The sequence below is a fragment of the Centropristis striata genome, chromosome 14 (genome assembly GCF_030273125.1).
Source record: "Centropristis striata isolate RG_2023a ecotype Rhode Island chromosome 14, C.striata_1.0, whole genome shotgun sequence".
NCBI lineage: Eukaryota > Metazoa > Chordata > Actinopteri > Perciformes > Serranidae > Centropristis > Centropristis striata.
In genome coordinates, this window is record NC_081530.1 from 17,608,788 (window position 1) to 17,625,486 (window position 16,699).

At 36.2% G+C, this 16,699-nt stretch overlaps 2 protein-coding genes across 2 annotated transcripts; both read left to right on the forward strand.

The window, feature by feature from the left end:
- LOC131985344 (cyclic GMP-AMP synthase) lies at window positions 1-7,238 on the forward strand. The gene is made up of 9 exons (XM_059350408.1): window positions 1-61; window positions 145-303; window positions 910-1,142; window positions 2,448-2,667; window positions 2,837-2,967; window positions 4,274-4,427; window positions 4,916-5,015; window positions 6,062-6,184; window positions 6,318-7,238. Exons 2-9 carry the CDS (start codon window positions 165-167, stop codon window positions 6,703-6,705), a joined length of 1,488 nt encoding a protein of 495 aa, XP_059206391.1. The 5' UTR covers window positions 1-61; window positions 145-164; the 3' UTR covers window positions 6,706-7,238.
- A 2,607-nt stretch (window positions 7,239-9,845) lies between these two features.
- On the forward strand, window positions 9,846-13,852 carry rpl11 (ribosomal protein L11). Its single transcript, XM_059350706.1, has 6 exons — window positions 9,846-10,000; window positions 10,695-10,845; window positions 11,388-11,494; window positions 11,863-11,994; window positions 13,450-13,560; window positions 13,777-13,852. Exons 1-6 carry the CDS (start codon window positions 9,995-9,997, stop codon window positions 13,804-13,806), a joined length of 537 nt encoding a protein of 178 aa, XP_059206689.1. The 5' UTR covers window positions 9,846-9,994; the 3' UTR covers window positions 13,807-13,852.
- Window positions 13,853-16,699: the final 2,847 nt, after the last annotated feature.

Sequence of the window (16,699 nt, forward strand, 5' to 3'; positions counted from 1 at the left end):
GCAAAGGGACATCAGGCTGGATTCAAACCGGGTCCGCTGCAGCAAGGAAACGGCCTTAATGGTACGCGCTCTACCAGTGTGAGCCACCGGGACGCCCCAATATGCTCTGTTTTTTATTCTGTTTTTCCTACATTAATATTACAGGCTGAGACCAGGAGTGAGTCATGGACATGGAGGACAGAGATGCGAAGTGCGTTTGGACTGAAGCGCTGCAGCGTAAAGACGACATCAGAGGAAAGAAGAGTCCTCCACGACTTACACCAGCCAGACAGAGACAGAAATCTCAGCAGCAACAAGCTGCAGGTGAAGCAGTTTACATCTTTTCAGCCTGTAAAATGTCTTAATTATTATTTACTTAATGTGGTGGAAATATTAAGTATTACCACTAAAGCACAAAACACTCAAGATAAGAGACAAACAGGATGTAAATATAGCGCTTACCACTAAGGCTGAGTCCTTGCTGCGGCGGAGCCGGGTTCGAATCTGGCCTGAGCTCCCTTTGCCGCGTGTCTTCCCCTCTATCACCCCCTTTCACTCTATCACTTTCAATAAAGCATAAAAATGCCAAATAAATAATCTTTAAAAAAAAAAAGAAGAATAAAACAAGCTTGAAATTTTCAGCAAAATATCTAATAAGTCTTGAATATTTAACAAATTTTCCTCAACTTTGAGACATAAATCCATGTAAAACAACATGTTTAATGTAATATGATTATATGTTAGAAAAACAAACAGATATTTGCATCTACATTGACATACGATCTTAATATTACATTTTAAAAATAAAGTTAAATCTAAATATTTCAATAAAAAGCATAAAGTTAGATTAAAAAGAAAAAAAATCTCTGGTAAAGTACCTCAGATTTGTACCTGAATAAGCACACTGAGCTGCAGTCTCCTCCTTTACAGAGGAGGGACGCAGAGCGGTGGAGGAGTCGCTCTCTGTCTCCCCGGAGCTAATCAACTGGATCAAAGTCAACGCCAAAGACCTGAAGATCCGTCTGACGGACCGCCGCTGGGCCGCTGAGGTGGTCAACGACTTCCGAGACAACCTGCTGAAGTTCCTGCGGAGCAACGGGGATCAGACATTCTTCCAGTCGACGGACTTCCTCAACACCGGCAGCTACTTTGAGAAAGTGAAGGTGAGGTCATGATAAACACTCAAGCAGCCACAGAGAATGATATTATTTATCTGTGACAATTAAAGGATTTATCACAACATGCATATACATTATACCAAACTGCTGTGAGTGACTTTTTGTCAAATGCTTTATGAAAATTATTTTTTTTTCAGCTTTTTTGGAGCTTTACTGTTGTCTAATGTCAGGTCTTTTATTACTAACTTGTAATGACAATGCAATTTTTAGTAAAAGTAAAAGTTTTTAAATTGTTGTATTTAAATGTTTGTTGGCATCCAGAAATTACACATGCATCACACACATTGTTCATACAAAAAGCCTATTTTTCTTTTTAAACATCAGATGGAAAAGGGGGAGAAAAAAATTAATAATTTATGATAAATTATAATAACAGTAACAATAACAGCTCTACTCTAATAGGCATTTTATGTGGATTTTGCACCATAGTGACTCTGCATAGGTACTCAGAAGGCTACTTTTAAACAAATAACTATTAAATAACACTGAACATTATTTACATTATTATATATGCTATGGTTAACATTGTCCACCAATTCTAAAAATGGTGAGAAAATAAAGAACATATCGTAATAAAAGAAATTACTTAATAAACATCAGCACTGTTTTGTCAATAGCTGACCGTGTGAATAAAGTATAAATATAAATACATAAATAAATGAATAAATAAATAGAATTATGACACCATTTCGAAATCTCCCCATGCATTGTTTTCGGCATTTTATATTGTGTAAAAAAAATTTTCATATTGGTGCATATTGGGCAACTTATATGCCAATACCAATACATTTCAATATGCCTTTAATAGGCAACTATTAGTTAATAATATCAGTCAACCAATATATCTGTCAGGCTCTAATTGTTATTATTATTAATATTATTATTTTTGTTATTAATGTGTTTTTTTTATTTGTTATAAGTTTTATAACTTTGATTTATTTTAATTTAATTTAATTTAATTTAATTAATATAATTATTATAATTATTTTTATTTTATTTTTCCACTCAGAGCCCAATAAAAGCCTTTCTACATATTTTACGTGTATTGTTATGATTTTGTATATTGTTTTTTTTATGGAAAAGAAGCACACCAATATCCATGTCCGAGTCTAATCTGACCTGTTAAAGTTAATTCAATTTAAATATTTCTATCTTACCTATTGTCCAGGTAACTCTAATCTCTGACCCACGTCACTCAGATGTGGTTAACAGATATTTCCGGTTCCCATTGAATAAGTCTGTGGGACCTGAGAATGACCCTTTCCTTCTCTACTCTGTGTTGAATCTCAGATCCACCACCCCGATGAGTTCGACATGATGCTGAAGCTTCAGGCTCCGTCTCGGCTCAACATGACGGAGCTCGACGGCGGCCTCTTCTACCGGCTGGACCTGGTGCGGCCGCCTCGGGGCCCCATACAGGCCTTCCTCTTGAATCAGCTCACGCTCTCGTCCAGCAAGGTCCTGAGTGAGATGTACCGCCTCGTCCGCAAGTTCCTCAAGACCTACAAAGGTCTGTTCAGCATCTTTTATCTCAGTTGTTGTTGTTGGGACAATCGTCTGGTTTCTCCCTCTACATTCTGTTAAAGTTGGTGACTCATTTTCTGCACTTTTATATGTTTTGGAGACTTCCCTCTAACCTTGGGAACCTGAGTGACTGTATTCATGTTTCTGTGTTGCAGTTCCTGTAGAAGGCTTTCACTGGGAGGTGAACAGGAAGCGACCGTACTCTCCGGCTGTGACTTTGTCTCTGTGCGGGACTGAAGTCAGCAGTGACGAGGTGATCTCCGTGGACCTGGTTCCTGCTCTGGAGGTGATCATTTTTATCTTCAAATAATTCTATTCTATTATTGACATGGGAAAAGTTTATGTTGCCAAAGCAAGTGTGAAATAAAAGCAAGGAATGCAAATACAAAGAGTAAAATCTACCAAAATAAAGAAATGTGCAACAGAGACTTTAACGATCCAACATTGTGACCAGATATAGAAATGGAAATAGGAAGAGTTAGACCTAAATAATACAAACAGAAAAAGTGTGATATTGCTCTGACGAAAATATTATAACTACACCCGATACATATATAATTTCAGTATATTTACTGGTAAGGAAAGATTACTAAAGAAAAAATGTTTTTAATAGTAATAATAATAATAATAATAGTAATGGTAATAAAGCAACAACAATCAAATAATTCTAACATGAATCATAAAAAAATGTACAAATTCGAGTTTGACCTAAAAAATACAAACAAAAAAAGTGTGATTTTGTTTTGAGGAAAATATCTATAACTACAGTCCCTACATATATACTGTATGTATATATACAGGTAAGGAAAGATAACTAAAAACAACAACAGCAACTATAATTAATAATAATATTAATAAATAATCAAAGACTTTGTGAGGTTTTAACATGTCTTACTTTTCAACACTGCATTTAGTAAATGATGCATTGCTTACACAAAGTGAAACACTGCCTCCTGTGACCAGTAACGACAAATTGCACCTTCAAAAGGTCTTGAATTTTCAGAAATCTTTGTTATTTACGTCACGTTATAAGTAATTAATACAACCTACATGTACATTTATTGACATAAAATATTTTCATGAATCAGGAGATTAGATGGAGAAAAAAACAGACCAAATACATTAATATAAAATTATGAATATTGATACATTTATGTATCACTTTAATGCTGCTGCTGGTAAATGTGGAGCTTGTTTTCTTTGCATGCTGCTGGGTAGCTTAACACGTAATAATGTATCTGAATTAATTTGTTGTATGTATTTGTAATGATAATATAAATCTGCATTGTAACTCCAGCTGTCACATAAATGTAGAGAAGTTATAATTGACCATTTGCAAAACTCCTCCCCCAAACGATCCTCGTCCAATCATACCTTAGCAACTGTTACTAAGAGAAGAAAGTCTGACAAGCTTTTAGCTCTGAGCAACAAGGTGAAACGGTCTGACACCAGATACCTTCAGGGTTTAGTAGGAGGAGTCGTTTTTTCTCTAAGATGCAGCAGAGCACAAAGTTCACGTTCCTCATAATGGTTCTTAAGTACAGAACTTGAGTAAATGTACTTAGTAATATTGTCCTTGTTGCTGTGTGCAGGTTCACCCCTCTCAGGGCTGGCCGCTCGCCGTGCGTCACGGTCCTGATGTGGACAACTGGCTGGGAAAGAAAGTTCGCCAAGAAATCACAAGTTTACCGTGTTACTTTGTACCAAAGAGGCCAAAAGGACGAAACCTCTGTGAGGATGCCAAAGGTGAGAGAAACGTCTCTCTGCCTCTGTAAAACACAGTGATCAAATACTTAACACTGTTCTTAAAGTTTAATTTTGAGGTAATAGTAGGTAATTCACATTTTCTTCTGCTTTCTTCTTCTCCTTCACTCCAGTTCAGAGGAATATATTGTACTTTTTACTCCACTACATTTATTTAACAGCTTTAGTTACAAGTTACTTTCCAGTTGTTGTTTTTTTACTTGATCAGATTATGGAATGAAATACATTGTTTAAGATTAAACAAGGAAGATTAGTGTCTCGTTTCAGTTAAATAACAGTTTGAGGCTTTTAACACCGAATAATGTAAATAATAAAAAAAATAAAAAAAACAGATTTGTGTAGCAGAACTTTAATAAATAATGTTATGACTCCTCTCAGATTCATCTTGTGACTGGACAGATATTTGTTCTTGGGTCTTTGTGTTATTTGTGTGTTGACATTGTCCCGTTTTTCTGTCTTTTCTTTGACAGAAAGTTGGAGGATTTCTTTCTCGCACGTTGAGAAGAAAATCATCACGAGTCACGGCAACAAGAAAACCTGCTGTGAGAGCAAAGCCACCAAATGCTGCCGGTGAGTTTATTTTCACATCTTCACAGTCATGAAGTTCTTTATTCATCTAATCATGTAATTTAATCAGTGTGGTGTCAGTTAGACAGAGTAAATAATGTTAATAAAAGTGCTTTAGTGATTAATGTTTTAGTATTATAGAGAGAATTAGAGAATTCTCTGTCCTGCTTTCAATAAGAAACTCTGTATAAACTGTTTCTAAGTTGTTATCAATGGTTTAATGAGTACTCTTGAATAAATCATTTACTAATGTTAATTGATGAAATTAATAGGAAAAACTTTTGGGTTCTCAAAAAAGTATTTGACTGGCCAGTTATTTAATGGAAAACGCTGCAGAAAATCCATTCATTGTTAATTATTAGACTTAATTTAAATAATAATAAAATTCAAATGTATACTCAGAAACGTTTTGGTTCATTTAAGATTACCTCTTATAAATGTATTAAAAATGTATTTATTTTTTAATTTTTATTTGCACATACATAAGACTGCACACTATCCAAGTAATGAAGAAAATAGGACATACATCAGAAGAGGTAGAAGAAAATGATTTTGAAATAAATAAATGACAACATGGAGCACATCAGATGAGTGGGGCAATTAACCAATCAGTAAACAAACAAAAAAACAGAAAATAATACAAGGAGAAAAATGCAAACAGTATATATACGTCAAGGAATAATGAATCATCTTGGATCAAATTTTGTGACGGTTTCCTTTTAAAATTTCCAGAGAATAAAAAGCTCATGATAAGGTGAACACAATTTACTCCGATCTGGACCCATTAATAAAACTATTAATTAATTACAACTCATAGTCTATAATGCTGCCTTGTTAAAGGTGGTGTGGTGCTTAAAAAACAAACAGTAAATACTGTCAATAGGGTCAACAGGGACTTAATAGAAGGACGAAAGGTTAAGAAATTTAAACTAAAGAAAATAATCTTTTATTTATCTATGATTTAATCTTACATCAATATGTGTCAAGACACTTACATTTGGGATAAAAAGCTTTTGTGTTATACTAACTGATGTAATCTCCTCTGGTAGTAAACAGTGTCTGATGCTGCTCAAGTCTCTGATCGAAGGCCTGAAACAACGATTCCCCAAAGAACTGGATCACCTCTGCTCCTACCACGGGAAGACCGCCTTCCTCCACACGCTGTCCATCAGGTACGACTCTTTACTAATGTAGTGTCTTTAGCTTATTTGTGGATTGATATGAGTAGTATTGGTTGTAAAAACTACTAATAAAGGAATATCTGTCAGTATAGTCACTTCTTTGGTGTCTTCATCTTCCTGTCAGGTTCGATGACTCCATGTGGGCTCACCAGCAGCTCGCCTCCTGCTTCCTGCACCTCCTCGGGGCTCTGGAGATGCACGCCCGCACCGGCACCCTCCCTCACTTCTTTGTTCCCAGCTGCAACCTCTTCTCTGAGGCCGCGTTCCCCCGCAGAGCGCTGGCGTTCCTCGTCGGCGCCCTGGAGGAGCAGAGGAGGGACGGACTGCCGCTGCTGAAGCCCGCACCTCCTGTCGCTCCTCTCAGACTCCTGACTCCTGCAGGAGAGGACGACACCTCCTCCGAGACATCTGCTGACCAGGCATCCACGCAGACAGCAGGTTTCTCTCTGAACACTGCTCTGATGGTCCTGGTATTTGCTGTAGCTGTGATTTGTGTCTTATTTTACATATAAATTATGGGAAAATAGAGACACTTCTTCCTCTTTTAAATCAGGTGAAAGCAGGAATTATTGTATAATAATTGTTATTGATTCTATCTGATCAGTGACATTATAGAATATCATGTTTTTTATTATGATAAAGAATGTTTTAACACTATAATGTAAAAGGAAAATAATTATCCTCATGCTTACCTTTAAATACAGATTTTTTTCAGATGTCTTTTATTTTACTGGTGTATTTCTTATCAAAATCAATGTTTTGTAGGATATCTAGTTCCTTTTATTCCTTTTTTTCAGATGGGACTGACTATCATCTCTGTGCAATTACTTTGTTTATAAATTTAATAATGAATTATATTATTTTTTGTATATTTATTTGTGTGTATTTTCCTTTTTTTTTTTTTTTTTTAATTAATTAAAATGTTCTTTAATTTAATTAATTTATGGGTTTTCATATGGTGTTTTCTTTGTGTGACTTTCAGTGTACTGTCATCACTTGTACGAATATAAAGTATATTCATTCCTAATTAAATAAAGGTCTTAAATAAGGCTGTTTCAATATCACATTTTCACTACATTTTCCTCATATTTGTGAATCTTGATCCAGTGGGACTGTTTATGGGATTGTTTTTATTATTTTTTAATTATTTAAAATCTTGCTGATTTATTTTTCACTTGATCAATGTATCAATCAGATAATCATTCATATTCTACTAATAATAATATTATTAAATAATATAATAGTATGTGTAATTACCAATGGTGGAAAAAGTATTCAGATCCCAGTAAAAGTATTAATACTATTATACTATTAATCCACTAAAATAAAAGTCCTGCATTCAAAACTTACTTAAGTAAATGTGTAACAAGGCTAATATAGAATATAGAATATTGTACAGAAATATTGCAAATAGGATAGTTAATATTATAATAATAATATATATTAGTTTTGATTTATTGTATTATAATTTCCCCAAATCTGTATATATAGTTATTACCTGACATGTTATCCTCTTTAGTCTGCTTGTGCTTGTGTTTCATTAAGCTCCTGTAATCCACGTCATTTTTGTGTGTCCGTTTACTGAATATATATTGGGTCCTCGCGCGTACCTCTGCCCGTTTGTGACTGTTAATGGCAGAGTTAAGCTGCATTTCTTTCCTGTGTATGTCCGTTAATTGACCGTTTTGCTTATATGTTCTGTAATATACTTTTGTAGACTTGTTTAGGAGCTGAAGTTGAGGGAAGGACTAACTGGAGATTGTTTTTGTTAAATTGTATCTGTCAGTTATTTTTTGTTCATTTAATATTTGCCCGTTTGTGACTGTTAATGGCAGAGGAGCTGAAGTTGAGGGAAGGACTAACTGGAGATTGTTTTTGTTAAATTGTATCTGTCAGGCTGTGAGAATAAACGGAGATCGCCTCCAACAGGAAAACTGGTCTGAGCGTCAATTTTACACAACGCAGAGTAGCCTCCACCCAGGCCAGCTGACAGTCTTGCCTGGGCCCAGGACGAGATTATCTTAGATGGGCCCCCCCGCGCCCAGATGTCTCCTTTTCTCTTGTTGTTCCTCTCCTCTCCTCTTTCTTTATAAGTCATGACTAAATGTGCAGCTATTTACCCTGTAGATTATGAGTGTATATTTTGAAATAAGGGGCTAATTCCCATCTTTCCAGTATGATATCCCTGATTTACAAAAAGCTTTTTTGCAGATAGCCTATTTGTGCAATGAGCTTTATGAATCTATTTTATACTTAAAAATAAATTAAATATTAATTTAATAAAACATTGCAAGCAAAAACATTCTCTCCTGTTCCTCTCCTCTGCTCTTCCTCTCCTCTCCTTTCCTCTCCTCACATCTCTCTTTGACAAGAGACAATAATGGTTAAGATTAACAAACTACACATGCGCTGTTGCTAAATACACTCTTCATATGTATTGGAATTCTGACACTAGCAGGAAAATAACTGACTAAATAAATAAATAAACTATAAATGACTCTCTCTCTCTCTCTCTCTCTCTCACCGGTAGCCTGTCCCTCCCCTCCGAGGCAGCGGGCCCCTCCCGCATCACTCTCTCTGTCACCTGACAGCTGCTGGATCTCTCCCCTCTCTGTCTCATCCTCTCTGACGGAGCTACCAAACTTTGTTTCTGTCAAAGATAACGTGTTGTGTCAGGCTTTCATACAAGCTAATGGACGTTAACATTAGAGCGAGCTTGTTAGGTTACGTTACAAGGCTGTAAACATTGGCTGCGCTGTTTCTTACCTCGCTCTACGTTCACTTTACTAGTCCCAGCTTCACCGTCACCACCTTTTTGAAAAATATTTGTTCATAAAATAAGGCCTCCATTTTCTTCTTCTTGTCTTCTCTTTTCTTTCCGTTTCTGAGCACCGGACTTGTGTTTACCGGACATTTAAAGCGAACTTCAAATCAAACGGCAACATCAAAGTTTGATCAGTGGCCAAACCATTTTTGTGTTGGGGGTGGGGGGGGGGGGGTTCTTGACCACTAGTTCAAGGACAATTAGGAAGAAAACAAATAAAAAGCTTTTAACTCAAATAAATATTACATATTTTTTCCACAAATAGGCCTATTTCATTTTATTTTTTTAATCATTCCATAATTTAATGAGGGCCCAGTTCTGGGCCCCCCCCCTACCCTGGGCCCGGGACAGCAGACCCGTTTGTCCCCCCCTATCGGCGGGCGTGCCTCCACCGGTTACAAATGTACAAAAGTATCAGCATTAAAATGCACTCAAGGTATTAAAAGTACTCATAGTTATGCAGAATGGCCTCAATTAGATTGTTTTTATATTTCAAATATATTATTATATTATTTTTTATTATTGAGCAGCATTTTAATTTTCTCAAGTTAGAGCTCATATTAACTACTATACTGTTGTGAGGTTTGATAAAAACATGTCTTATCAGTTCAAATATATCATGTTTTGTATTTGAAAACTTGCCATGAAAAGAAACTAAAGCTAGTAGCTAAATATAATGGAGTAAAAAGTATAATATTTGCCTCTAAAATTAGTTTTAGTAACTGTAGAGTCGAAATATAAAGTTACATAAAATTGAAATACTCAAGTAAAGGAAAAGTACGTCAAATTGTATTGAGTAAATGTACTTAGTTATGTTCAAACACTGATAATTACAATCATTAACTATTTTTGCTTTTATTGCCGTTTGCCGGAACCCTCTGTGTTTCCCCGCTGTGTCTCTCCGGGCTCTTTTGCGTTGGCACGCCACTATAAAAGTCTTTTGCCGGAAACGTGTCGTCCTCTTCTAGTGATCAAACATGGCGGTGAGTACTGTCTCACATCGTACGATGGCGATCAAACATGAAGTTGTAGTTGAAATCCACAATCATCGGAGCTGTGGAGTCATCCTGACCGCTGATTTACTAACCGACACTTAGGCTCCGTTATGGATTATTAAACTAAAGTCTTATTTTTGCAATAAATGTAACAGAAGGCAGTTAAATGTAAAAACCGGAGTGATGCTAACAGGCTAGCTGCTAGAACTCACTCACCGTGTTCACTTTTAGCAATATGCTGTAATTTATGGATATTACAGTGACATGATGACACTATGTTTAGACAGCAGGCGTGTTTTAAGAGCTTGTGAAGTTGTTTAAAAGTTAGTATTTAATTTCCGGACACGTATGTGAGCGGTGCTAATGCTAACAGCAGGCAGCGGGATATGTACGGACATGTTCTCCGGCCGGCATGTGTCTATCTGAGATTGGTAGGAGTTTGATGTTGAGGCAGAGAAACACCGTCAGGACTGAGGGATTTAGGAAGATTAAAAATTGTTAATATTACCCCGAAACTCTGGTTGAAAGCTTGTGAAAGGTTTCTTTCTGGGTTGTTAGCAAGTTAACACGGAGGTAAACTCAACATGGCAGCAGCGGCTGATGAGGTGTCACAGCTTCTCTTCAGTCAGGTGTTTCTGTGAGATGTTTACTGGGTGGGTTTAACTTTTTATTTGTCTTTCAGGACCAGGGTGAGAAGAAGGAGAACCCCATGAGAGAGCTTCGCATCCGCAAGCTCTGCCTGAACATCTGTGTTGGTGAGAGCGGAGACAGGCTGACCCGTGCTGCTAAGGTGCTGGAGCAGCTCACAGGGCAGACTCCCGTCTTCTCCAAGGGTGAGTACCTGTGTGTGTGTGTGTGTGTGTGTGTGTGTGTGTGTGTAGGAGAGACTAGAGGTTAGGATTTGGAGCTGTCGAACCTTGACTGGGGGCTCTGTCTCATCCAATATGCCCGTAAAAGCCACATTTTACATATCCCTAGAGCAGAATTTAGCCTCTGAATTGGGGAAAGGGACAATATTTTGGTGGTTATTGTGAAGCCAGCAGGCTGATACATGCTCCTCCATGCCCAGATTATCGTTTACAGTTTGCTTAGCAATTCCGTAGTTACTTTTTGTAAGTATTTGAAATGCAACTAAAGCTCACTCACACTTAATTGGTCAATACAACTCTGACTACGTTGTACACTTTCAAAGATTTCAAAATCTTGTCTTGCTGACTACAGACTCTGCCTTAATTTGTAGTTATCTGTTAATAGACAAAGTGTGTAGGGAGTTACAATGAAGTTGAGCTTAAGTGTGAAATTATTTGATAAAGTAATTTGAGTTTCTAGTTAGCAGAGTGCTGTATTTCATGTTTGTCACTTCTTGTTTTCGCAGCCCGCTACACTGTGCGATCCTTCGGTATCCGCAGAAATGAAAAGATTGCTGTCCACTGCACCGTCCGTGGAGCCAAAGCAGAGGAGATCCTCGAGAAAGGACTCAAGGTCAGAAAGCCATGTTGCTTATGCCTCCACATGTCTCACTAGTTCAGTAGTTGTTTTCATATCTTTGATACTCTCTAAGGACTTGTCAATATTATAAATCACAAATTTGTCTCAGGGGCTTTACAATCTGTGCAGTGTTCAACATCCTCTGTCCTTAGACTCATGGTTCAGATATAGAGGAGAAACTTTCACACAAAACGTAAAGCTGATTTTGGTCATTGTGTTGACTTGGATTTGAAATCCATTAAGGTTTATTTTCCCTCATGCTCAGTCTTGCTCATCCAGTTAACATTTCAGCTTTAGTTTTCCCAAAAACCAAATGCATGCTAATTAATAAATATATTTTATGAACATGTTATTGCTTCCAGGTGCGTGAGTACGAGTTGAGAAAGAACAACTTCTCCGATACCGGAAACTTCGGCTTCGGTATTCAGGAGCACATCGATCTGGGCATCAAATACGACCCCAGCATCGGCATCTACGGACTGGACTTCTACGTGGTGAGTGGCGAAAAATTAATATCCTAAATTAAGCGTGTTGTAGGTGTAAAGTAGTGAGTAGTATACATCTAAATATTAATAAATCAATCAATAAAAATGTGGAAGATTGAACTGTACTTTTAACTGCAAAAAAATATTTGAGGTGGTTATAAAATGTTTCAATTGTGGTTGCACATTTGTCACATTAAGTTATTAATTGCTGACACTTGTATGACTGTCCAGGCATTATTTTGTACAGTTGTCCACTGATTTGTCCAATTATTGTGAACTCTATCTCAGGAATACCTTGAAATAATATTTTGTGATTCACACAATAGTCTACTTAGACTAACAGATGAACTGATTTGTCTTTGAACATGACCTCATAAAATGCATTTTTACCTCAAAAATTCATACTTACTATGACAAAATTTCACTCGAATATCTAAGAGGATAAACAGGAATTACCTTTTATATTCAGAGTATATTTACTGAATTGTTATGAAATATTTACTTCTGGCCATTTTTCAACACTAATTTCGGGGAAAAGAAGGAGAGACTTCTCATTGGAAACTGAAGTGGTGACACTAATCTTGAAACTGGCGGGATTGTTTAGATCTTCTGAGCAGTTTGTTTGAAGCTGTGTGAGAAGCATTTTACAATTTGCAGAATCTTTGCAGAAACATCAATATTTTAAGCATTATCGTCTTTCATGGCTACATATCAAACTGGACATGGATGTTTGCAGAGGCAAACATTCGCCAGTTGATAGTTCTGGTCTTGTACTAATTGAGCATCTTTCATGTTAGGAAAATGTAAATGGTTTAAATCTTTTTTGTATCATAGAATGTTTTGTGTTCAGTGTGAGATTATTTGAGGCTCACAGATCAGATGCTGCATTATAAATATTTGTGCGTTTGTAATTTGATGAGCTTCTCTTCAGTTGGTCAACAGAAAATGTGTTAAATGCAGTTTTTCCTGGTAGTTTCAGTGTTTCTGAAGTAAATCATGTTGCTACTTCATGGAGTTTGATCCTGTTAGACTTTGACCTCATTCGTATGTGCAACTCTGTCAGAGGTGCACATAACAAAAATGTACTTGATGTCTTGTTCTTTGCCAATTAAACACTTAACTTTCCATAAACTATTTCTTGTGCAAAAATTAGCAGAATATCCTAAATCAATCAGTGGTAAAAAAAAAAAAAAGTGCTCTTCCAAATTTATCTAGTAGATTTTTAAATCTTTATTTGCAGAATCTCAAATGTTAAGGAGTCCTTTTTTCTGTCTTTATATTGCCGTAAAGTTAATTTTATGACTCTTCAGCTTGTCTAATCAAAGCTGGACTCACTGAGTCTGATATTCCATCAGCACTGAAGACGAGCAGTCAAACAACAAATGTTGATTATTGTTTCCAAAGTTTTCATGTGTGATGGAGAATCAGTGTTGAAGTTTTCTGACCCGTTCTCTCTCTGTTCAGGTTCTGGGCAGGCCCGGCTTCAGCATCGCCGACAAGAAGCGGAAAAGAGGCCGCATCGGTTTCAGGCACCGCATCCGCAAAGAGGAGGCCATGCGCTGGTTCCAGCAGAAAGTGAGTGTTGTCGGATTCATCCTGAGACACCTGCTGAATTTATTTAAGATCATTTCCTGGAAGAAGCCCTAATGTATTATATGTTATGCAATTTTGAATTCATGATAGATCAAATAGGAGATACTGGCTTTTTTTATTTAAACAGGAGATCTAAACCTACCATATCATACCATATCTGTTGATTATAATCTAATGTTTGTCTCTTTATTCTTGCAGTACGACGGCATCATCCTCCCCGGAAAGTAAAGGACCACCTTTTGATGTTTGTAACAAATAAAAATGGAAAAAATGACTCCTTTGGTCTCGTGTTGTTACTGTTGTATTTCTGTAGAGACTGAACAGTTTTTTAATACACCAGAAAGCTGCTTTCACTGTACTACATCAGTAATACAGCAGTGAAAGGATCATTCTCCTCTTTTATGTAACGGGCTGTATCTAAAGTAACATAATTGCTGTAAATGAATGAAGACAACTCATTTCTATACAAACTCATTGTATTCAACCTGTTAAAGGGCATGGGTAAATAAATATCTGAATTAAAAAAATTGCTTTCATTTGTACCCCCGAGTGCAGCTGATTGGTGTCTTGTAATCGAAGGTTCACAGTTCACCCAAAAACCCAAAAATATTTTTATTTTATGCTTTATTTCTTGAAATATATCTTAAAGGTTTTCAGGCTTTTTTGTCCCTTTTTTCAATCCTGATTTCTTTAATGCAAGATGTTATTAGCAAGATGCATATTTATATTAATTTTAGTGTACAGCTGATTGTTTTCCTCTTCCTTGTAGATCTTATCACCTCAGATGGTTATTGTGAGTTTCAGAATTTTGGACATATGGTTAAATACAATTTTTGCTGAGTTGGGTAACGATTTCTATCACGTCCTGCAACTTAAAAGTTGTAACTTTAAAACATTTAATTGGTGCTTAATTTTATCTTGATCTGAACATGTTTCTTGCAGCTCAGAAACATAGAGCTGGTTTAAACCTCTTCTCTTTGTTTGTACTACCATACTATTTAGTTTGTCAGAAAGATTTAATAGGTCCCACTTAAGTCTTTGCTAAAAGTAAAAAAGAATTGGCATCAATCTGTGTTTAGGTTTAATTTACCTAATCTGAAATTGTGTAAATCTATTGGATTTTTCCCCCCCCGAAATCGAACTGAATTCATTTAGATCAATTTTTAACACAAAATATTTATTTAAAAATATTTATAAATTTTAAATATTTATTTAGGATTCTAAATATTTTTTCCATAATTTAGCTAAATATTGATAGAAATTTAATCTTTCTGCTCTTTTATGCGACTTTTGTTTGGTTTGATTGTCCTTTTTGTTGTTTTTTATTAGGGCCTCGGGGCAATCGCACCGAGCACAGGTCCCATATAGCAATAGCTGTAGGGACCAGTGTATAACTACTGTTATACTGTGGATTTTTTCTTCTTCCTCTTCCGGACGCAATTTCGTCCCGCTACTAGTCCTACAACTTGAAGAGTTGCAGGACAAATTATATATCAAAACGTGCGGTTTGATCGGGATCGGTGTGCTATTACTTTTCTCTACAGAATATGAATTTTTTGCGACGTAGGTCGCAAAAAACTGCCCAAAATTTTGCATTAAAATAAATGGGATGGCCGAAAAAAAATGAGCGAAAAAGAACAATAATTGGAGATTTTTAAACGTCTACTTCTCCGGCATAATTTCACCTAGAGACTCCATTTAAACTTTAAACAGTAGACACAAATCTTGTGTATCGGTGTATTAATCCACGTTTCGATAGGTCATAATATAGTTTTTTATCAATCCCTGTTCAATGACCATGATCATTTTTGGAGAAATTCTGAGATTATAATGGGTGTGTATTGCACGGAATGTTCGTGTGTGACATCATCGCCAGAGTGTAGAGGGAGAGAAGAAATTGTCAAAAAATAAATTTGAAAACTGCGCTCCAGGCCGCAAATTTCACTCTACAGAGATCATTTATACATAGAAACGTAGGAAAATTTGTCTTCTCACTCACAGTCCTCTGGTAAAGCTGTCAGAGTTATAGTTTGGGCGTACGGCGCACAGATGCACCACCAACATGCACCAACAGCCTCATTGGCTCCCATATTAAAAACGCAGGAAGATTTCAGAAAAAGGGACATTTTACAGTTTTTGTAGATCGCTCTAACAAAGCTATTTTTTCATTTTTCTTAAAAAAAAACATATGTAGACGTTCAGGAAGAACTCAGGACGCTCAAAGTGAAGTCGGATCAATAATGGGTATTATGGTTTTGAAAATGCTTTCTGTTCGAGGCAAGAAATTTCAGTCTGTCCACCTCTGCTGTCACTATGCCGGAACAGGTGTCAATTAATTCTGTTGATTGCTTTGATCTGATTGCCTTTGATCTTTGATGTGATTACAGTTACAGATACACGCACACATTTTGAGGTTAAAGGGCATAGTTTGAAATCTCTGAAGAATATCATCATAGTGTACACACACCGGCAGTAGCCCCCGTGGCCCTTTCAGAATTTCCCCAGGGGAAATTTTCTAGTTGTTTATATTCTTTATCTAGAAGTTTTGGGTATTTTTTTAAATAGAGAAATTCATTTTAATTCCAGTTTTAAGTTCATGAGTTTTTTTTCATATACACATATCTAAATAGAATAAGTCATATGTTTACCTATAATATTTATTATGACTTTCCCAATAAGCCCGGTATGTACAAATAAGTTAAACAAAAAAAGACACACAAAGGAAATCTGCTTGTTTTGATCACGTTGGCTTTATTCAGTGAAAACACCAGCACAGAGCTCGTCCAGTGACAAATACAGAGGGATTCATCCAATCAAATGAGCCAGATTCACCTCATTAAATAAAAAATATATTATCAATAACTGATCTTAATCAGTTTGTTTCCTCCACCTGCTGGAGTTTCACTGGTTCTTCAGATGGTTTGTCTTAGTTTCTGTAAAAATTAGATGTCTGAGGGCGGCAAATGCTTCAAAACACAAACACAGGTGAGGTTTGTGTGGATGTTTCTTTATTTATCGGATTTTTATTTTTATGTTATTTTTTCTTTATTTGTTGATTTTTTTTTTATTAGATTTTTTTTCTTTATTTGTTGGAATTTTTTTAATCTATATTTTGCAGATT

Excerpts from the sequence above, each read along its gene's own strand:
- LOC131985344 (XM_059350408.1), top strand. The coding sequence starts at position 165 with ATGGACATGGAGGACAGAGATGCGAAGTGCGTTTGGACTGAAGCGCTG. Across the intron at positions 1,143-2,447 it reads GCTACTTTGAGAAAGTGAAG|ATCCACCACCCCGATGAGTT; the intron begins GTGAGGTCATGA and ends GTTGAATCTCAG. Across the intron at positions 2,968-4,273 it reads ACCTGGTTCCTGCTCTGGAG|GTTCACCCCTCTCAGGGCTG; the intron begins GTGATCATTTTT and ends TGCTGTGTGCAG.
- rpl11 (XM_059350706.1), top strand. Across the intron at positions 10,846-11,387 it reads GACTCCCGTCTTCTCCAAGG|CCCGCTACACTGTGCGATCC; the intron begins GTGAGTACCTGT and ends TTGTTTTCGCAG. Across the intron at positions 11,995-13,449 it reads ACGGACTGGACTTCTACGTG|GTTCTGGGCAGGCCCGGCTT; the intron begins GTGAGTGGCGAA and ends CTCTCTGTTCAG.